Genomic DNA, 22,716 nt, shown 5'->3' on the forward strand with positions numbered 1-22,716 from the left:
ATCCATCTGTATTTTGTTGCTATGTGTCTAAATGTGTCTAAATTTAGCTATTTTTAATATATTTGTTATGGCACTTATCAAAACCAGAATGCTATTTGGCTTTTAGTACAACTACATGCACACAGTACAGGAAAAACTGTTTTGTAAATACTTTTTTCTCTTCCAATTTACAAGGCACTACCAGAGGGAAAAGGAGTCCCTAGTCTACAGTCGCGCTGAGGGTTGGGTAGTTTAAAGGAGTGTCTAGTCACAAAACTCCACACTGCATGTGTGAACCGATTTCACGTGCAACATGGAAAATCTCATGTTTATCTTCCACTTTGATTTCTCATATCTTAATCTGCCACTAATTTGTTGTTTTCTTGCAGTGAAACACATTGCTACAAGTAGCTCCATTACCTACACTTACTATCTTTGTCTCTTTTGCGTGTGGATAAAATGTTTCACCAGCTGGATGCAAATATTCCTTACAAGCACATTAGGTTAATTATATATAGTACAAGAGATCTTTGTGCCTGCTTCTTGTCAAATTAAGGCAAAAGCATAGGCACTACTATAAAAAGCTTCCTACTTGAGTCCCTGATTAGGCAGTTCAAACTTTGCAGGTCATTACAGAAATGAGGAGCCGTGCACAAGATGGTAGGGCCCCACTTGACACATGGAGCCTGAGAAGGACGAGAAATTGAGACGATAAGCACGCAGCTACGTTGCAGGCTGCGGCAAAGCACTGGGGCTCTCAAATGGATACACAGATCTGAGCACCAACATCAGCCTACCCATAACAGCCTGGCAGGCAGCATGCTGCCAAGAAGCATTTAGGCAAAAAAATAATGCCAGCATCTTCAATTTTGCTTCAGAATATAGGCACCCCCTCAGCAAGCACATCCCTGGGCTGTACCCACATGAACACGCCAATAAATTATTTAGATGCAACCCTGGAACTAATACCGCAACACTCCTGCAAAACTCTCTCTCCATAGAGACTACAAGGCCCTGGGGTAGAAAGTGAAGAATCTTGGTGCCCAAAACATCTTTGCTTCCATATTACTAGTTCAAGGATTGGGGTCAGACAGAAATAGGCACATAATGCAGATCAACTCCTGGCTATGCAGCTGGTGTGACCGCAAGGGGTTTGGCTTTAATGATAATAAGAACTTCTATGAGGACTACAATCTGCTAGGAAGGGATGGAATCCACCTGTCTAAAAGAGGCACCAGAATCTTTGGCAGCAAGCTGGCCAACCTAATGAGGCAGGCTTCAGATTCAAGGATTTGAAAGACAGGATTCAAAACTGCAATGTTCAGGCCACTACAATCAGTCAGAGAATTCACCAGACCTGCTTCAGTAGTGTAAAATATGCCTCAGTTGTCTCCCTAAATGAGTTGTAGAGAACCTTGAAAGCACTGAAGTCAACTATGATAGCTGTGGAAGCCCCATCAAATGCCTCTGGGTCAAAATCAGAGGGGTGGTCTCCTAAGGAGACCTTGCAATAGGCAACTGTTGCTGACCCCCAAACCAAGATGACAGCCAGTGAGGCAATTATTGAGTCATTTAAGCAAACTTCAGATCAACAAACCATGGCTCTTACTGGAGACTGGAGCTACCCAGGCATTTGCCACCCAGATGGTGGCATAGCAAAATGAAAATACTAGCCTGCATCTTTCCAGACTTCAAAGGCATTACTTGTTTTGTTATGAACAGCATATACACAACTCACAGCACCAGGAACTCATTTTGCTTATATTAAGATACTGAATTAACTCTGACAAGGCAGCACTATAGTTTTAGGAATAAGATTAGTAATGAACATCCACCCCACCATCAGCTGAAAACAGATTTCTACTCTTCTGGAGACTCAAAACATAGGCAAACATAAATCTCCTTCTTTCAAGTGAACAGCAGATTGCTTAAAGTATTCTGGATGGCTCACCTATTACCTATTTCCTTACAGCTTCATAAAAATCCAGCAAGCCTTGCAGTTAGCAAAACAGAGATCAGTGACTCGGTGACCAGGTTGCCTAATTGGAAGTTCTTAGTATCCAGGATCAGGCTTCCTATATCAATACAGCCTCAGCAGCACACACACACATACACAGGGGTCCTCAATCAAACTATCCGTGGCATGGATGGTTCTGTTCCTCCTACCATGCAAAGGGAGTTGAACCTGGTCTTTACTGCTTGGTATGTTTTACTCAATAGTAAAGATGAGGCATTAGAAGATAATCTGTTCCTTTCCATTTTCATTCTCTGTGACCAGGTCCCACAGTTTTATTAATACCTCAGCTTCCCTATCAGAGTGGGAAGCTGACTCCCACATCCTGCTGTGGAAAGGATGCAGTACTGGAATGCTATTGCATTCTGCCAACCTTGTGCATATTGGAATAGCCATAAAGAATTCTGAATACAAAATAAGACTTTCTGATCCACTGTTAGAGCCTGCACGGATCAAGCTCAGTTGACACAAGAAACTTCTGTCAACCCTATTACTGTTTTGATAGTCACCTTTTTTCCAATGTATTCTCTGACTGTGACAAGTGTATCAGAGAATCATAGAATTGTCAGGGCTGGAAGGGACCTCAAGGATCAGCCAGTTCCAAGCCCTCTGCCAGGGCAGGGACAGGGACACCTCACACTGGAGCAGGTTGCCCAGAGCCACATCCACCCTGGCTGCAAACACCTCCAGGGATGAGGCTTCCACCACCTCCCTGGGCAACCTGTGCCAGGCTCTCACCACCCTCATAGGGAAGAACTTCTTCCTAACATCCAATATTGCCCATTTTTAATAACACTTTTCTACACTTTTTGAATTGAAAAAATAAATCAAATGCAACAAGCATGAAATTATTATGGGTGTTAGAAATATTTTTTGTTATTATTGTTATGTATTTGCCTTTAACCAAATGGTCCCAAACTGCCCAAGTGACAATTTGCTGAAATGTTCACATTTTCACATTCTCTGGAATGTGAAAAAAATAAGAATTAGCTTACTGATACTGCAGAGTAAGAAACAGATGGTTCTTTGGGTCAATTACTTGAAAATATAAGGGGAGGAAATCCATTAAAGGTGTTAGAAAGAAAAAGAGCTGACATATGAAACTGAGGTTCAGTATTGTGGGAAGGACTAAAGACTGGTATCAAGGTAGGGCTGCAAGGTTGAGTGCAGAACTGATCAAGGGAAGAGGAGGCTACAACTAAGGAAATTATGTGGCTTCAAGGAAAAGTTGTGCTATACTTTGTATTAGCCATTGTAGTAGGAAACTACTACAACAAGCTACTTTTTGCAAGAGAGACCAGTGATATGGTTCTACAAGCTTAAATTCACATCTGAACAAAGGAGGAGTCACTGTGCTCAGTGGCAGAATGTTTTCCATGTTGCTTTATATACATCCGGAAAATCACACCTAGAAACTGCTCAAAATGTGAGGTCAGGCTCTCAAGCTCTAGAAAATGGCAAATGCCCCTGCAGAATAAAGCACTGGGTGTGTAATTTCACCTGCTACATTGCATAGAGAAGATTAGCAGAACAGTTCTGTTTAATAGTTTAGGGCTCTTCTTCTAAAGGGGAGAAGGGATTTTCTTCCTGTCTAAAGATCAAGTGTTTACACTCTTAATGGCATGCATGCTTTTTGTCACATCAGTTGTGCAGAACTCTGCTCCTGCTTATCTCCTAGACATATTCCAGCAGATTGCAACTGAGAGTTTGAAGACTCTAGCTGTGAAACAATAGCAACTATCAGCAGAGAATTCGTGAACTGACACTTACTCAATCAAGATGACTTTCAACATGAGAATCAGTATATTATCACAGTGCTCCCCAGAACGTGTTTTAATTTCTTCCTCCAAAGGGCACAAGACTGAAGGCTTTTGTATCAGAACTGTGTTATTTTTAACATGGGCATTTTGTAGGTGCGTTTTGTTTCGAGGAGTGCATCTAGGACTTTTTGTGGGTTGGGTGTTTGGTGTGGTTTTTGTTTGTTTGTTTGTTTAAATTCAACTCAAAGGTTCTGAAACATGAGCTCTGACAGATGTAGCTACATTTGCAAGACTGCACTTATCTTGCCACCTTCCTACTCCATCCCTCTGTTGGAGGTTATCATCCTTCAGCAGATGCATGGAGGCATCAGGTTGGTCGTGCAGATAATTGTGCAGTTTAGCAGTGATTTCACTAATGTACCCACTGTAAATAGCAGCAGCTAAAGAGAAAACACCCTCTCCTTTCTGCCATCCTTACTGGAAGGCTAATAAATGGCAGTGTGCCTGGACTGCAATCCCTTCAGCAGTTAAATCCATTAGGGCTCATGAGTGAGAGCCCTGGGAGAGGAAATTGTATTGGCAACATTATAAGTAACTGAAACCAGAATGTATTAATGGAAAGTATAGGGCAGGCTTACAGGAATCCCTGCTGGTACAACCTCCAGTATGTTTTTGACTTGCAGTTTAAGGTATAGGTATAAAAAGAAATAGGAAGTGCAATAAACTCTTAATGTACTCAGTAAAATTTGAGAGAAAAACAACTTAAAGGAACACTGCAATTATTGAGATTTGAGTAGATGAATACTTTCTATAACATGACTTTCTGACCTGAAGACAATCAAGTGGGAAAGATTTTTATCTTTTTCTTCACTCTTTTTAATATCACAAAGGCACTACTGCAATTTATTCAGCAAAATTAACTAATTTAGCCATTTATTGCCTGCAATTCTTTTTTTACATCATTAAAATTCATAGAGGTTGCTACAGCTCTGCTCACTCTTTGGGAAGTTCCATTAGGCAAAGCATTAGGCTTCTAAACACAAAGACTCTGATTTCATTCTCACACATATTGCCATAATTATTTCTCCCCCACAAAAATGGCTCATAAAGTTGATGTCAGACAAACACAGTGCTAGAGCACACTTATTTTCTGTCTGTGAATTGCTCTGTATCCAGTGGGAACATAACATTAATACTGAGCTGAAATTATCCATTTTTATGTCTCATTATTCAACAACCAAAATGACCAAACCTACTGTTACCTTCCCCTCCCCCCCCCAAGATAACCAGCACTTAAAGAATTTATTCATATAGTATAAGAAATCATTTTTATTTAAAAAGACAACTAAATTATTTGTCTTTTATACTCTATAATTTTTCAGATTCCCTCTTGGCAAAGATGCCTGTGGGGGCTTGAGAGTTTTGTCAGCCTTGTGTGCCCTGTCTATTGTTTAATGTATTTTCGTGTAGCCAGTGGATAAATGAGTAGGGAAATGCTCATCTGTAGGATTAGATCAGTAATTCTGCTATTTACTTTGGTAAGCTACCAAGCTAAGCAATTCATGTTGATGTGTAGGCTACAGCTGATTCTAATTCTAGTCAGATATTTACCTCTCTCTGTCCGGGGAGTAGTGGTCATCTATAACACGGTGTCTATCCATTCGGTTCAGGGCATTGTAATGCGCAGGAGTAGATCGAGTCCCTCGTGGTCCCTGATCCACATTCCGACTATGAATAAAACATATCAGACTCTGAGTTCTGGCTGTGCCTGTGCCACTGGTTTCTACAATTGTTAGCAAACAGGGTGGTAAGGAGATGTGTTAGCTCACCTGTCTTTGGGATGCTTTTACTCTTACATAATTGCAAATATTCTGGTTAAAAAAGAAATATTGCCCTATAGGAGAAGGTCTCAAGTCCATGCTAGGGATAAGGCTTTTCTCTTTGGTTTCAAAGTTTGTTCTGGAAAAGAGAGGATAACTTCCCCCCCCCCCCCCTCCTTTTTTTTTTTCCCTTTCAATTAAAAGGGATAATTTGAGACAAAGTAAGTCCTTCCAGACAGTACCTTCAAGGAAAATTTCCTTTCTAGCTGAAAAAAACACTGAAAGGAGTTTGTGAGCTCTTGATTTTGACTGTACTAGAAAGACCTAAACTGTAGTAAGAAAGGATGAGGACTTCTGTCTGTTATGGTAGAGTGCAGCCCGCTGAAAACATCATCATCTGAATTAAACAAGAGATGCTTATTTTTCACGGGAAAGCTTATTTTGTAACCTCACCAGCATAGAATCTAAACAAGAACTATTCAATTAGGTGTAGGTAGAACACAGAGAGCAGGCTCTGTTAAAGGGCATCAATCACTTTCACAGGTTTTGAGACAAAGCTTTGCCCACTGGCTGCTTTACTCAATTTAACTGTTAGTACCTAGTGATACACCCTAACTTCATGTTTTCTGGTCTGTACAACAAACCCACAAGAACAGGAAGACAAGAGTTACTTGTGAAAGTTATCAGATAATAATATAAATAAACCAATGAACTATTGGCCCCTCCACACAAATTACAATTTATACCAATAAATTCTTCTTCCTCCTGTCCTTTCCCACAGTCTTCCCTAATAAGATGGGCTCTTTTTCCTCTTTTTCACACTTTTATACCACTCAGATCACGTCCTTCCTTGTCACTTGCTCAGTCCTTTGATACCTGTCATTCTTATCCTTTGTCAGTTGCCAGCCCTTGATTAGTGTGAACCTGTATGTGTATCTTTCACTACTGCTGCCACACAGATGTTTATTTCTGCATCTAAGTGCTCTGAAGATGTTGCACAACACAAAAGCTTTTGTCTCCAGCTCTACTTCATTTCTCATACAGAATTTTCCCACTCTGGCTTTCATACAACCAAATATAAAGATTACTTTGGATAGTAGACTTTATGTTTGCTATATTAAAAGTGAGTGTAATTCTTCCTCCTTCTATTCTACAGCTCTACATGTTTTAACCCTCTTAATTATACCCAAATTATAGGAAATCCAGCACAGGCTTTACCCCACACCACTACACTCAATCCTGTACATTTGTACTCTAAAACATATACTGACAGGGCTCCTTTGCTCTTCTTTGTTAATTTGCTTTCCCAACAAATCCTCATTACTGCTTTCTGAATTCTAGTTTCTGTCTTACCTTTTCCCTCTCTTTCCATTCAGGTTTAAAATACATAGGGTTTTTCCCTCCTATCATCCTATTTTACTAATCTGTTTTTTAACATATTTAAAACACTTCAGCTTTCTCAAGTTGTTGTTCTTTGCAGAGTTTCACAAAGATGTGACCTTCGATGTCTGCCCACACAACCAAAACTCCTACCTATACTCTGATTAGAAGCCTTAGTCCTGAAAACTCTGTACCACTCTTGCCTGCTCAAATCACTCTCAGATAAGATTGTGTTATTGGCTGATTGTTCTAAATAAACAATTTCTCCTTTAAATTCCTGTATTATATCAGATTCCAACTGCATGCTGCATTTCAACATCCTACTCTAGACAACTGTATTGCTTCTCCTTCAAAGTGTCACTATTGTTTCAGTTCTGTTTCGCTCTGCTGAAGATGCCTTTGTCAGCCAGATTTACTATTTAACAGAAAATTGCACACTTTCTCCAAACAAACTTGCTCCACAAGAAAAGTTGCTTCCACAACATGTCTTCACTCCACTGCAGCTGACAGAGAACATGTATGGAGCAACCAGGTAAGAGGTAAGGTGGTGAAAAGGTGTAATGGCAGGTGATGATGGTAGAGAATTAACAAGCATCCTACTAGATGCTCCACACCATATCAGCCTAGCCACTTTCCATAGCCATCTCTATGTTCCTTTATTCAAATGCACAGCCAGAGAAAAAGCTAATCATGATAATCAGTGTCTGCCACAGCCTAAACTCCATTCTTACCTATAAAGAGAACTATCCATTGAATATATTAGCTGAAAACATTACAAGAGCAGTAACAATTTCTTGTCAGCTACTATGCAATGTAGCTTCCATGGAGTTTATTAACAAAATACAGTAGAAAGCTTGAGGAATGAAAAAATGGCTTCTAAGATGCAACAGCAACTTGCACTCCTATGGCCCAAAAGCTCCTGCCTTCAGAGGCATCAGTCACTCACTGGGAGTTCCCTGGGCACGCAGCATGCTTACTGCAGCTGGAATGCATCTATAGTTGCAGATGCTTAGCAAACTCAGATAACATGGTATAAATGTGATTAATAATGCTCAGAGCTTTGTCAGGCACACCTGGATTTTCAGTAGAACAAAAAAAAGAGACATTTCTGTAACCCAAGCATTATGCTTCTTTTCTGCAGGCTCTCAAGCCACCCAGTTCTCTGGGCTATATGGGTTCTCAAAGAAATGGTTTGGTGTGTGAGCATGGAAATGTTACATAAATAATGCATCTGATTGTGAGATTGTAGGAAACAGCTGATACTTTTTTTTTCTCTCTCTAAGCTCAAAAATATTTTTACAAATTTAGCTTTAAGACATCCAGGAAGCAAGAAGTTTCCTACATGGGAAAAGTGCCAAACTACAAGAAAATGAAAAGAAGGTTTTTCAACGGTGTTAGGCAAGCGCTCATTAATAACTTGGGTAAAATTTCTGCCCCAAATGCACACACAAAGCCACAAATACCCCCACACAAAGAGATTTGGCCCACATTTATGCCTATATCCAAGACAAAGAACCCTAGGAGATTTAGCATGGGCAATTACTTAGACTGAAATCAGGAGAGAAGAAATCAGAATAGGCTCCTCTGTGTCTACTGTTTATGTCTCATTTGAAGTCAGACTGTATTTACACATGGGGGCAGATTTCAAGTAGCAGCTTGACGTTTCTGCCTGCAATCATATGGCATAATTTAGAACCCTAACACCTCACTGATGCCAATAAATAAATAAATACATAAATAAATAAATAAATAAATACTGTAGTCTGTATCTGGTAGAGGAAATGGTAAGCAAGCATATAAGTAAGAGAATACGATGTCAAGAGAATCTTAAGCCAACACAAAGAACAAAGGTATTAGCAAGAAAAGCAGAACACAAAGAGAATCAGAATGGTTGTAGAAGAAAGGGATAGATGTATGTACCTGACAGGAAATCTTGGATGCCAAAACATTATGGGGCAAATAACTTCCCCTTTTATTCCAGCTGAATTACGTCAGCTGGAAATCTACCTATATGTAGCAATAAAAATGCTGAAATGTAGGCTTCATTCTTTACATCTGTCCTTCTGCTTCCTCTTCAGAAAGTTCATTCATGCAGGAAAACTCTTAATTCTGGGTTAAACAGGAACTTCAGCTGCACAGTGGCTGAAATGCCTAGCTTTTGGAAGAAATGTCCTGATCTCTGTTTCACAAGACAAAGAATTATCAGAGACTTACTAAGTTCAGGAGTAGACAGTTCTCAGCACAGGTGTGTGTGTGTCCTGCTGCTTCAAATGTTTAAGAAAAAGAGCAGAAAGAAAACTACTACAGGCAAAAAAAAAAAGAGTATGACTCTTCCAGAATCTTAACTCCACAGAGACAAATGGCTCAAAATCAGTCACTGACACAGGGATGCTAAGAAAACCTTGAACCATCACATGCTGTAAAACAGCTCTTGAAAGTGAAAGAGGAAAAGGATGGAGAAATATTTTTCTTTTCTTAGATTGCAATGGAGGGATTTTTGATGAAAACTACGACAAAACTGGTTGAATTTTTCCACATCAGTGTGAGGAGAAAAAAAAACCACACATGGGCTTTGTAATATCTCTTGAGGTCTAACTAATTCATTTCCATCTTGAAAGCCTGAACCTTCTTTGCAGTATTGTTACAGGATCAATACCACTTAAATTTATAACCTGCAGAGTTAAAGAACAGTTTACCTTTGTGGGGGAGGGACACTGGGAGACCACGATCTAGTCCGTCCTATACTATCTCCGCGGTGAGGTGACCCTGACCGAGAGCAATGATTAGATGACATAACTTGTTCTGGCACCGAGAGCGTGGAACTCTGCAGATCTCTCCCATTGTGTCGATAATCTACAAAGAAATGGAAATATTCAATTAATTTGAAAGTGCACTTTTTACTTTCATAGAAATCAGAGAATCAACCAGGTTGGAAGACACCTTCAAGATCATCCAGTCCAACCTAGCACCCAGCCCTATCCAATCAACTAGACCATGGCACTAAGTGCTTCATCCAGGCTTGTCTTCAAGATCTCCAGGGATGGAGACTCCACCACCACCACCACCACATTGCAAGGGCCAATCTCTCTTTCTGTGACAAATTTCTTCCTAACATCCTGCCTGAACCTCCCCTGGCGCAGCTTGAAACTGTATCCTCTTGTTCTGGTGCTGGTTGCCTGGGAGAATACCCTAATAATTCTATACAATGCCCTGCTAACAGAAATGTCCACAATCAAAATCCAATGCAAAGCTCGTTTTTAAAATCTGGGCTAGGAAACTCTGATGTGGTTAGATATGGGGTTTGGCTTCAAGAAAGCTTTGTATTTGAGAAACAATTAAGTTAACAATGACTCACTGGCATCAGGTTTCACTCCTCGTTCTGAACTTAAGCTAATGATGTCTTTTACAAATGAAATGAGCTAAAGCCATGCAGACACCTGCCCACATCCTGGGCTTAATCTCGCATTAGGATAACAGAAGGCATAAATGGTCTAAGCAAAAGCATTCCCAGTGACAATAGCTGCAAAGGCTACCACATGGGCGTTTCATGTAGGCTTTCAGGAAAAATCTTTTTGAAAGCTGGCTGTGTTAAAATGACTGCACCTAACTGCAAATGTTGAATTCACTCTCCTAAGGCATAATCCTTTCTGTGGAGAAAATAAAAAAAAAAAATTAAAAAAATTGCCAGACATACAGCAATTGCAAAGAAGCTTCCACAGTGTATCAAAGCTTAATGATTCATTGGTCTTTATATGCTCAGCAATCAATGCTGGAACTCTTCTAAACCCCAAATAGGCTTTCAAGCTGCTGTTAATGATTGATCAGCCATGGGCTATGAAGTGGTAACTTTGCTACTCCGAATCTGAGAACTTAATTCTCTCTAGAATGTTCCTGGCTTTGCTTGCCCAGGGGTTGAAAGAATCATGTGTCTCTCAAGGCAGGTGATACTGCAAAAGTCATGGTGTCCTTCTCAGTTGAAACAGGTATGATTTAACTTTCAACTATACCAAGCCCTTGAAATAAGGTTGGAGAAAGAAAGGAAAAATATTTTCCTGTTGAAAGAAATTATCAACAGCACAACAGGTCATAAGTGCAACCTGACCAAGGAGCTGATATTGAGCAAAGCAGGTAGCTACTTATAACAGTAGTAAAAAGAGGGTAAACACTGGAAAGTGTTAGCGGCTATAAATATTAAGTCGCTACCGTAAAATCAATCATACCAATGGCAAGCCTCTTTAATCAATATACAGAGCACTCAGAACCTGCTGATCAGTATAGAGATAATCAGCTATAAACAACTGTGAGCTGCAGTCACTCCGGTAACAGGCATGTGCCAAAGTTATCTGCTACACTACCAACTTTTTTTGTTTGTTTTAATCATCTGAGGGCTTAATTAAAAACTATGATACAAATCAAGTGAGGGTTTTTACAAGGCACGCCAAATATAGCTTTCTCTGAGCTGAAGTTTTAATTTTCTCTGTTTTAAGAGAGAATGTTAATACTTTTGACTTATTCATCCACACAGGAAGGCTCTCCTGTGCTCATGTTGTGCTATGCAGGGTACATGCTCAGTAAATACTAAAATTAATGAATCATTATCACATTCTGCAGCTTTCAGGCACAAAATTACAGAAAACCAGAAACCTCCAAGTATGAGGTTCACAGCCAGGGCACTAAAATAACCCTGATAAAAACAACTGGCAAGTACTAATGACACTCTCTTTAATTTAGATGTCTTGCTGCTAGATTGACTTGAGAGTAGCTTTTTGTATGAAAAGTGCAGAAAAGAATTATTGGAATTGCCATTCAGCACAGGCAAAATAATTTACTTGTTTCAGACGCTGATGCTAAGTGGCATTTTCTCCACTTCAACATCTGCACTGGCTTGAGGTGTCAAGCTTTCTCTCAATCAGATGTTTAATTTTTAACACTCACTGTGGTAGGGCTTAGGAAAAGGCACTAATTAAAAACAATTACACAACCAAATTGCCATAAGTACTTAACATCCCAAGACTTCACCGATGGGCACTTTGGAGACAGTTCAGTTCTTTTACACAAATGTGTTCACCTTCTGTGGTGATTTAAACATCTAAATGCAGAACTTGGATGTCCTCTGCAGAAGTGCTGACAGAAACTGATCAAATAAATTGAATTATTTAGACCTGCACACTCTATAAATTGAAGATCCGTGGTCTTTGGGTTTATAAAGCTGCCTTTGTTTCAGCTAACATAGTCTAACACAGTCTTGCCTACAGGTTCACATCCAGAAAGATATTCTGTTGTTGGACTTCTACTTCTCACCAGTTTATTCAATGCCAGTTGACTTTGTAAGACCAGCACTGTATAACTGAGAAGTTATACAAAAATGTGTGGTGTAGAAAATCTCAGCTTCCATCAGGCACATGGCAAAGCCAGACAGCATATATCTTTCAGTGAACTATAACTACACAAGACCAAGGATGCTCCATGGATTTCATAAATCACAGAATGGTTTGGATTGGAAGGGCCCTTTACATGTTACCTAGTTGGCTTTTTTGAACAGCAGTAAAATCAAGAGAAACCAAAGAAGAATTCTTGCCCTTCCTAAAGGTTTCTGGAGTTTAGTTGGCAGGTCCAATACTTTGAACAACCATTGATTTAATGGAAAGGATCACTGAGAGTACCCGACAGCCATCAGCAAACATACTTGATGTGATCAAGTATTTACATGGCAGAAGGAAAAAGAGCAAAGTGAAGTGTCGTGTTAAATAAAAGCTGAGAGTACAGTATGAAAGAACTGGGGTAAGGAAGGAGGGAAGAAAACAAAGAGAGACAAATAGCTGCGTGCAAAGAAGGCATATATTCAAACTCATATTGGGATGAGTCTGCAAGTGAATAGAAAAGCCTTAAACAAGAGCAGAACGTGGATGATAAAACAAGACAAGGATAAATCAGAAGACTTGCAAACATAGTGACAGTTGCACACACATAAAAAGGAAGGAAATAAATACAGATTTCAAAACCAAGAGAACATCAAACTTTGCCACCAACACAACCAGTCAACCAGTCTCCAAGACAGGCCAAAGTCTGCCTACCAGAAGTCCCAGCTGGCAGTCCTGCTGCCCCTGCTCCTTAATGTGCATTACCAAAAACACTCACTTGGTGTCTGCTGGAAAAACCCAGGACGAGGTTCCCCTTATTTTTCAACAGAGGAACATTGCAAAAATTCATAGCAATGTATTAGAAACAAGAAGGGACTTTGACTGAACACAGAAGCGTAAATGTAGACAGTAATACCTGAAACAACACCAATTCCATCATCACAGTCATAATCAGAGACTTCGCTGTCGCTGATTCTTTTGGACCCTGCAAAAAAAAAGTTAAATGAAAATCAGAAATGTATCATTTATTTAAAAGTATCCTCAGTCAATAATACATAAATAAATGTAAGGAGTTCATACTAGACAATGAAGCACTAATAAAAGCAGACAAGGGACATTATTAACATTATATTATGGCAAAAATCAGGAATGATTCACTAAAGTTAACAGTATCCTCAGTCAGTAATACATAAAGAAATGTAAGGAGTTCATACTAGACAAAGAAGCACTAATTATAAGCAGACAAGGGACATTATTAACATTACATTATGGCAAATGTATTAGCATACCAACTGTTTGCAGCTAAGTGTTTAATATAATACACATTGAAATGCTGAAATACAGCTCCACAACACTGCTGCTGTTGAATATTTTCATACACTTCGTGCCTGTATGTATTCATTCCACATAGAAACTGGCATCACACTGCTCATCTTCCAAGCTCTCACATACAAGGCATCATCTCTCCATGAATTTTTTCAATACCAGAAACATTAATCATCTTAACTGGATGCAATATTTTCTGCAGAGTATTAGTAAGTGTTATCAGGACAGGCAGCTACACGAATATAATGTGTCCTGATAAAATGTCTCTGTGATACTCTAGAGGAAGCAACCTATTAAATGCTCTATAAGAGTACACCAATCAAAACAGGCAGAACTTTGTTGGCAAAAGCAGATTCCAAATCCACAATTACACTCAGAACATAGGCCACATAGGACAGCTACACACGTCAGTTTGCGCTTAGCTTAATTCTACTTCTGTCTTCTGTGGCACCTTTTAAACGTTAGTTGATTGCTGGCATCAGGATTAAGCACTGGAATGTGAATGTCAATTTTTCATTTCCTTGGTTTACAGGTGAAAATCCCTGCTCCTCAGCCAGGCAGTGTGGCTGTTCTAATTCTCTGGCCACCAGAAAATAGGTAACTAGAAGTTAGCAGTTTCAATCTAATTATCACTAAACCTTCAATTGTGAGAGACTTTTTTAGTCCTACCATAGGCAATTTATTCTGAAAAACAGACCCAAGAATACCACTTGAAACCTGAAGTGAACTTAAAGACCCCTAGGAGAGAGCAGGATTAACGTTCTATCAGGGTGACAGGTACAGAAAGATCCCTGCCCTCCCTTCTTGGCAGAAAACTGCAAGAACAAGCACTAGGAGGACTTCTGACAAACATCAAAGTTTGCAAGATAAAGATTTTTTGGAAATCGTTTGATCATAGGAACTGCTGCTGCTTTTCAAACACATCTGGCTACCCAGCAGGGGATAGTGGAAAGCCCTTCTTTAGTGAAATAGTGTGCTTGCAAGATCACAAGTTCCGTGTTTCAGCCTTCAAGCTTTCAGCAGGCAGGGGTTCTGGCAAATGAGACTTCTCCTAAGCCATCCTGTTTATCATAAGTCCCTAAACAAAGCACTGGCTACAAACTCATGAAATTTCTTTTCAAGTCAGGGTGTTCTCTCGACCTCCATAATATGCTGTGTCATTAAGTTCTGCAGTTTTATTTTGCATTGGGTGAAACAAACTTCAGTTCTATTTCTCTTCCATTATTTCAGACAATGCCCTCCAAGCTTTTGCATCCTGAGAAACATGAATCAGCGTTCTGTACTCTTCCAGTCATCTCTTGTTTTGAGCTGAAATGTCATTGATTCATTTGCACATGCAAGCTGTTCTGCATTTCTGATTGCTCCTGCTGTATGTTTGTGTGTTCTGCTGCTCCTCTGCCTTTCAAAAGGAGCCAGAAGTGACTGCTGCAATCAAGATGAGGATGTATGAATTTATAGAACAGGCTGCAGATGATTCCTTTTGGGATAAAAACTGTTATGGTATAAAGTATTCAACTAGTAAATGGTATAAGTGTGCCATGCATTAATTCTTAGTAAACACAATCTGGCCTGCCATTACATCATGCAATTCCAGTAGAGCTACGTTAATTAGTGTCATTGAATTGCAGGAAAACTGAGGGGTTTCCTTGCAAATAGGAAATGAACATTAGTACAATGAAAGCTTTGCTTTCCTGCACCCTGCAGTTCTTACATGGTAGAATTATCAGTTCCATTTATTACAAAAGTTTTGAAATAGCCATGCTGTAGTGGGCAGGGGGAAAGTGTCTTTGAATTCAAGGAATGAGTAAAGTCTTTATCTCAAACAAGAAATAGCAAGTGCTCATATTTAGGACTCAAGAAAACCTAGAGGAAGAGTCTTCATCCTCTTAATGGATTTATTGAGAATCAGGATATCTAAACCCAATTCATTCTGACAAGGACAATATTCAGTCTGACAATATTCAGTTCTTAATTACAGTATCAGAGAGGCCCCACAAAAATCTCTCTTGCTTCCCAAAGAAAGAGCATTGGTTTCACCTGCCATTTTCAGTCAATCCTTCTACCACTGTGGTGATATAAACACCAGTTATCAAGAATTATGTCTTCATTCTCCTTAGCTACTAATTTAAAAGCAGGTCATTAATATCAAAGGACAGTATTTGTGACTAAACACTAAGCAAGAGAGCCCTTGTTTGGCTGGGATTTGATTTGGATCTAAAAGACAGAAGCCCCCAAAGGGAGGGGAGAGCAGTGTGATTCTGGCCTCTGCTAACCCTGCTGCTGATCTGGCAGTGGCACTGTAACTGCTGTGCAGAGATGCCAAAAACATCACTCAGGTCCTGTCAGAGAGGATTGTGGCACAGGAAGAGGAGGGCAACCGAGTAGTTTGTGGATGCTCGTCATGTGGATGCTTGGAAAGGTTTATGCCACGAAAGATGGAAGAGGACTGAATCAACTATGATTCAAATGAATGTCATTAACTCATCTAATTCATCCTTATGAATAAATCTAATTACAACTGCAGTTGCTCTTTATTTATGTTTATCTTTACAGCCTAGTACATCTGCTTTAGCATATTTTTAGGATAGGTCTTCTGTAGACTGGAGAAAAGCTCTGCATCTTTCAGGATGAAAAGAGCCAGCTGCTGTCACAGTGGGCTCTAGACTTCCCAGTTGCATAGCTAAAATTTGGTGTTGTAGAAGTCACAGGATGTATCTGGCAGAAAAGAGAGACTAAGAAGCTTCGATAGGCCACAGTTATAAAAGTCAGGAGTCTCTCTCTATCTCTGTCCCCTCAAACTGCAGCCACCCTTTCCAGAATCTCCTAATACCTCAACTCCAAATAACCTTCTAGGATCTAGAGATGCTTTTCTCTTTTTATATACAGACTTCTGTCTTTGCTCCCATCCGACCCACAGGGAAGAGATGGGGCATGAGGAAAGTAAATGGGATTGTGTTGACACCTCTAAGATGGAAGTAGTGATAGAGTCAAGAGAAAAATCAGATTTCAGGGCTGTCTCCAATTGCTTTCACTGCTGCAAAGAGGAAAGTGTCTTGAAACAGCTGACATCCCTTAAATACCTGTAAGACGAGACATAAAGCGTGTGCAGAGCAGATCATGTATTCTACCTCCTCAAGAGGAGGCTACTATAAGGCAACTCTAACAGATTTAAACTGACTGAAAAATAACAATGTTTAAATAATATTTCACACTTAAGTGCAAATTGAAATGCTGGTGAAGACGTCAGGAGAAATTTCAACCAGAATTAATTGCTTGGTCGTATCATTGGAAATCAGTGTTTTCAGGAAGGATGGAGAAAGGAAAGGATGCCTTATATATACATAATACATACATGAATTATGAATTTGGAGCTTCTGCAAAGGAATCAGGTTATATTTATTTAAAAGGTCTTTCATGAAGTCTGGAAATGGAAGCAACTACAACTTGCACAGGCCAAACTCCTTTATTGAACTGAGTATTTGAAATACCAGTATCATTGCTGGCACCTCAGTTTACCACTTCCTGCAATTTTTGCAGGAGTAATTTCATTTGCTATGTATTAATTTTAAATGGTAATTTTCCTTTTTTTTAAGCTACTGACAATGTAAATTTGAACAATTAGGCTTCGGTGCCACTTCAGCCACCTCTCTTCAAAACAGCACTTCATTATCTAATTCATTTGAACCCCTGACCGTAAAACAGGAAAAGAACAATTCATACTTTATCTGTGATGTGTGAAAATGTAGTCTGCCACAAGTAATTCCAAATGAATATTGCCAACAAAGCTATTGGTTTTTTTTTAATCTTAAAGAATATCCTAAAGTGTTTGACAAATGCAGTACAAAATATGGCATTTGCTTCAAAAAAGCAAGAAGATTAAATCCCTTCAAAATTAAATTCAAACCTGAGTTAAAAATTTCAGTATATAACACCCAGGATACTGGGTGCATCAGATTAATACACTGATGCCAGTGGTTTGCCTATAATTCACTTTTTCTCTGATGGATTTTAAAGGTGAGGAATGGCTTTAATTACATCTTACTGCCATTGCACTGGAATATAGCTTATTAATGAAACATTCTTAGGGATATTATTACTATTTTGTCTGATAACTGGGTGGTAACAGATGGTAAATAGGGACTTTTGAATGTCTTCCACCAGGATTAATGGTTATTACAGTTACAGACTGAAGGCAAAATAGACCCCATGCTGTAGTGTACCATTAGCTAGTGACCCCATTAGCTAGTGTAAGCCACATAAATAATGTTTAATTCAGCGTAACCCTAACCCAAGTGAAACCAAAAGATTCACTTTAGCAGCTTTTGGGTTTTACAGCCTTGAACTATCAATAAAATTGTTTTCCAGGGACAGCTTACTTTGGGGGCAGTGGAGAACTTCCCATCAGAACTTAATAATCACCAGCAACCTCTTCCCCTCTTGCTCTTTCCTGCTTCCCTACCACTGCTCTATAAGCTGCCTACCACCCAACTCAGCCCAATTCTACAACAGCATGTAGACACTAAGACTGGAGGTTTACAGCACTGGCACTGCAGCTTCCATTGCAGATAATTTCTGTTTAAATTTTTACAATTTGACAATTTTTACTATCTACAGTTTTAGTTTCTATTAGGCAGAAAAAGAATTTAAAATGCAGTAGTTTCTAACTCTAAAAAAACTTTGTTTTTTTTATCTTCATGGCTAGCAACAACATGTAGGGAAAAGCAAAGAGTTTTATTCCATTTCATGAATCAAATACTTTTTGTTGTTGTTGTTAACTTTTCACAGTGTTGGTGGCCATGGAAAGTTTTAACAACTTCTGAATAAAAATAATATGGAAATCATTGAAGAAACTATTAGAGAGTCTTCAGACGTCCCAAGCCTCTCAGTGGTTCTGAGGCGTTTGGACCTTGCTTTTAATATCATGTTTTAACTTTTGCTCAGCCCTGAACTGGTCAGACAGTTGGACTAGATTGTGGTGGGTCCCTTTGAACTGGACATTCCATTCCAACAGAATCCCATTTCTCTCCATAACACCCTAAATAACTGGAAATCTTCCAAATGAAAGCAACAATATATGATCACAAGTATTTTGTTTTCAAGCCACCTGACTTCTGACTTCTAGAAGTTGGCACAGAGCTGTGCTCCACTCATTACTATACAGGGGAAACAACACAAGATAGAAAACCTTCTGTGCTTCACACATTGTCCATTGTTATTTCTGATTTAGGCCTCCATAGAAGACCAACACCTGAGGTTCAGAACTCTACTAAGCCTGTAAGACCTGTCAATATGCTGAACAGAACAGATTAGTACAAGGGCTAGAATGAGAAATAAAATTAAGGCAAGTCAGTTTAAACAGAGAAGGAAGTGCCAGAGTTATGTCTCAGGGATTCTGATTTGGGATTTTTTGTTGGGTTTGTGTTTTGGGCTTTTTTTGAGGAAAAAATAAAAAAATACATCAAAAAAGGAAAAAGAAAACAGAGAGCTCCCAAGCTGAGGATCCTGCCCCTTACAATGCAGAAAGCTTTTACAAGATTTTGTGGACTCCTTGGGGCAACAAAATGTAGTGAAGCATGCTTTTTGAGCTCCTTCCCTGAAGCTCACAGAAGGCCTTCACAACCACTTAAAGTAACTTAGCGTTGCCTGTAATTGTTCTGTGTTCAGAGCTGACATATAAGCAACCCTAAAAATCAGTCTCACAACAACTGTCTTAAGAATTTGCTCTCTCATATTCATCCAGTCTGTGCCTGAGGGTGCTTACTGTGAGCTAATTTCTCATGCAGTCTTGCTGTCTCCATGTCACTCTGTCACTTTACCCTCCTGCATATTAGAGTGGTTGGGGATTTTTTAAAGTTTCTGACCAGTTTAATCTACATTTTTACAGCTCCTACAGATCTTCAAAACCGGTGGCTGGGTAGAAGAGAAAGATACAAACCAAAATCCCTTAATGAGAAAGAAACATTATCAAGATGAAATTTGTGGCTAATGCACGTGTGCACAAGTCCATAGTGAAACAGCAAACATGGTCTCTTCCCATGTGAAGCTGTCTCAAAACATGAGGAAAATGCAAGATTATTTCAGGAGACAGTGGAAGAGAAGAAACATGGGAAACTAGGTGTAGAAGTAATGGAAACCAGGTTTGATTAGCACTACCTTCAAGGAACATTCTGTAGGGTTTTTGTTTCACCATAGCATTGGATCTATTTTATTAAGGAAATGTGTTTCATTTTTCAGACATAACTGAAAGGTAGCTGGAGGAACCAGCTCTCAAAAACAAAACACACAAAAAAAAGAGACCCATAATTAAAAGCTCAGAAACTGCAAAAAAATCCCACATGAAATGCACTACAAAATGTGAGCTTCTAAAAAGCTGCACTTTTAAAGTTCAATTATATTTAACTAAGGCAAGCTTCTCAAATCTCTCACCTGGATTTGCATCTGAGGATTTTAAACAGTAGGAGATGGTAAAAACATGTATCAGTAGAAATACTGATTTTGCCAGTCCTGCATTTGCCCCATGTCAGCATTCTAAAATACTTACACTTGTTCTCAAGTGGCAGTAACAGAACAGTGCTCCTTTTAATACAGCTTCAGCAGAACAGCATTTTCCTAGCATAGATAACCAAGCCCACTACAGTTTACCTACCAAAGCTCTACGTAAAATAAAGGCAGGCAAAGCAGATAGAATGTTACAGTACTGCCCCACTACCAATACTGAGATGTTGGGAACAGAAAGAAAGCCAACAAAAGGCCTATGGCTTAAAAGCAGACTAGAAAAGCCAAGGGACATTGAAGCGATTTAGCATCTGCACAAGGGGTAGCAAAAGCACACCAATAAGAGATCAAATTAGATTTGGCATGTCAATGGAAGCAATAAGCATTTCTGGCATGCTGAAAAGTTACCTGAATTATATGAATATAAGCCTTTATCTGGAAAACAAATATTGAAATGAAGTAGTGTCAGGGTAAAATATATGAATAAATACATGTAACAGGGATGGTCAGAACCTTAAACTGCACTGTAATTGCTGCTGGAGACTGAGGAATTTGACATTGTAGGCCACATTCATTGAAAACATTAAAACTCAAGCAGCTGGGAGAAATTAAACCACAAAAATGCCAATCACTACCAGATCAACACTTACACTCTGCAGTCAGAGAGGACTAGTTGAGCCATGGAAGTAATTTCCAGCTCAGAAATACAACTGTACACTTACTATAAGCAAGTGTCTAACTTGTTGACAGCAAAATGTATACTCAGCTAGGCATACAAAACAAGCTGGTACCCTGAAAGGTTCTGCTGTTGGCACATCAGCAACAATTCATTTGCAGAACTCATCCAAGATGCACCTATAAATTCCAGTTTGCATTTAACAGACTCAGAGGTGATGTTCCAGCCAATCTTCTGTCTCCAGCTAGGTCCTGACTTGGTCAGTATGTACATACATGAATACCTTATCTACATATTGTGTTAGCAGTGAGTTGAAGAGTCCTGATGCAAGCACGATGCTTAAGTGCTTGCAATAGCTGCTTTATTGTCTGCATTCCTGAACTCTGGCTGGGTGATCTATTTTAGCTTTCCATACAACCACGCCAGTTTTCCTAAACTGACAGTACAATAACATGCAAACCTCTGGACAGTTAGGGAGATGTTAATTGTCCATTTGCGTTTGTGGGTTTTGCTAATGTGCCTTCCACAACACAGCATGAAAAAGCCAGGAAGGCAGAATAACACGGAGAGTATCTTGCCACTGGCAAGACATCATCAATACTTTCATTCCTTAGAGTGCAACAGCTCACAGACACTGTCTGAAAGAGTGACAGCCCACGAGGAAAGGATATGCTTGAGATGACAAAATATTACAGAGTCAGAGGAAAAAAAATAGAAAATTCAATTGCTTACCAAAAGGTGTTGGTAAGAATTCAGTGGATTACTACTGGATACCTTCTGGCAATTCACACTCTCTGATACATCTGGGCACTAACTACTTTAATATGTAGACCATATTGCTGAAATCTTCTAATACTTACAATTTCTGACTCTCTCTATTTTCAAACTGGGTTTCTGGAGAAACATAGTTTTTATTGCCCAGCTCCATTAGACTATATAATTTCAGCATGGATATTAGGAGCCTTTTTCAGCATTGTTGACAAATATTTAGATGTCAGTCTTACTGCATAAATTCTCTAATATTTATATTTCTGGGTACTAATCTCTTCCAGCTATGAATTAAATTAAAAACAGTTTGGCTACAAAATGAGGAAAAATGGGAGAGGAGGAGTTTTCTGCTTTTCTCCAGCAACATCAGAAAGTCACCAAATGTTCCAAAGTGCCACTCAAATTAACCAAAAAAACCCAAAGCAAAAATATCAATTAAGACCATTGCAAAATTATTGATGTAATGAAAACCTACGGACTTTCTGAATTTAACATCTCAAGAGTCCTGTAACAGGGTGGAGCTTTTTGAAGAGCACATGAATATAAATATCCTCAGATTACAACGTGAGGGGGGACTAAAGAAGCTGTGATTGCTTCTCTGTGGTTGCAATACAGAAAGGAAGAAGTCAGAGTAATATTAAACCTCTCTGAAAACTTCTTCACCAGAACCACCACACTCTTATGTGACAGTTTACCATGCTTCAACACTCAAAAAAAATACCAAGAAAGCAAACCAAAAAACAACCAAGCACTGCCTTCAGCCAGAAAAGGAAGTTCTATATCTTTTAGAACCTTTATAAAGTACACCTGACCTGCTGTGTATCAACTGCCTAGCAAGGTTACTTCACCCTGTTGAGTGAGGCATTTCAACAGAGTATTGCTCTTCTCATCATCATTACATGACAGAAGAGTAGCTTCATAACGTGAGTCTGTCAAGCAAGCAGAGCAACAATTGTTGCAAGTAATCAAATTCCCTTAAACGCCTTCAAAACAGGATTTTAAGAATTTTTGTAGTTTAATTCTAGTTTAAAGTTGATTTGAAAATTTTCAAGCAGCATCAAATTCATCTCTTACATTCATTTCATTAGGGAAAAAAAGAATAATGTTTTGATAGTTTAAGGCCTTTTCAGACACCCCT

At 39.2% G+C, this 22,716-nt stretch overlaps 1 protein-coding gene across 50 annotated transcripts in view; it reads right to left on the minus strand.

The window, feature by feature from the left end:
• The window catches only part of RIMS2 (regulating synaptic membrane exocytosis 2), a 379,504-nt gene that overhangs the window by 126,803 nt on the left and 229,985 nt on the right, over positions 1-22,716 (minus strand). For 36 of the 50 annotated variants that reach the window (XM_054167293.1, XM_054167292.1, XM_054167291.1 and 33 more), the window contains 4 exons: positions 20,543-20,569; positions 13,230-13,298; positions 9,650-9,806; positions 5,365-5,481 (listed from right to left, as the gene is read on the minus strand). In XM_054167293.1, the coding sequence (XP_054023268.1) occupies positions 5,365-5,481; positions 9,650-9,806; positions 13,230-13,298; positions 20,543-20,569 (370 nt within the window). The remainder of the gene's footprint in view (positions 1-5,364; positions 5,482-9,649; positions 9,807-13,229; positions 13,299-20,542; positions 20,570-22,716) is intronic. The other 14 variants (XM_054167301.1, XM_054167288.1, XM_054167286.1 and 11 more) reach the window with 1 other exon arrangement.

The sequence above is a fragment of the Dryobates pubescens genome, chromosome 14 (assembly GCF_014839835.1).
Source record: "Dryobates pubescens isolate bDryPub1 chromosome 14, bDryPub1.pri, whole genome shotgun sequence".
Lineage (NCBI taxonomy): Eukaryota > Metazoa > Chordata > Aves > Piciformes > Picidae > Dryobates > Dryobates pubescens.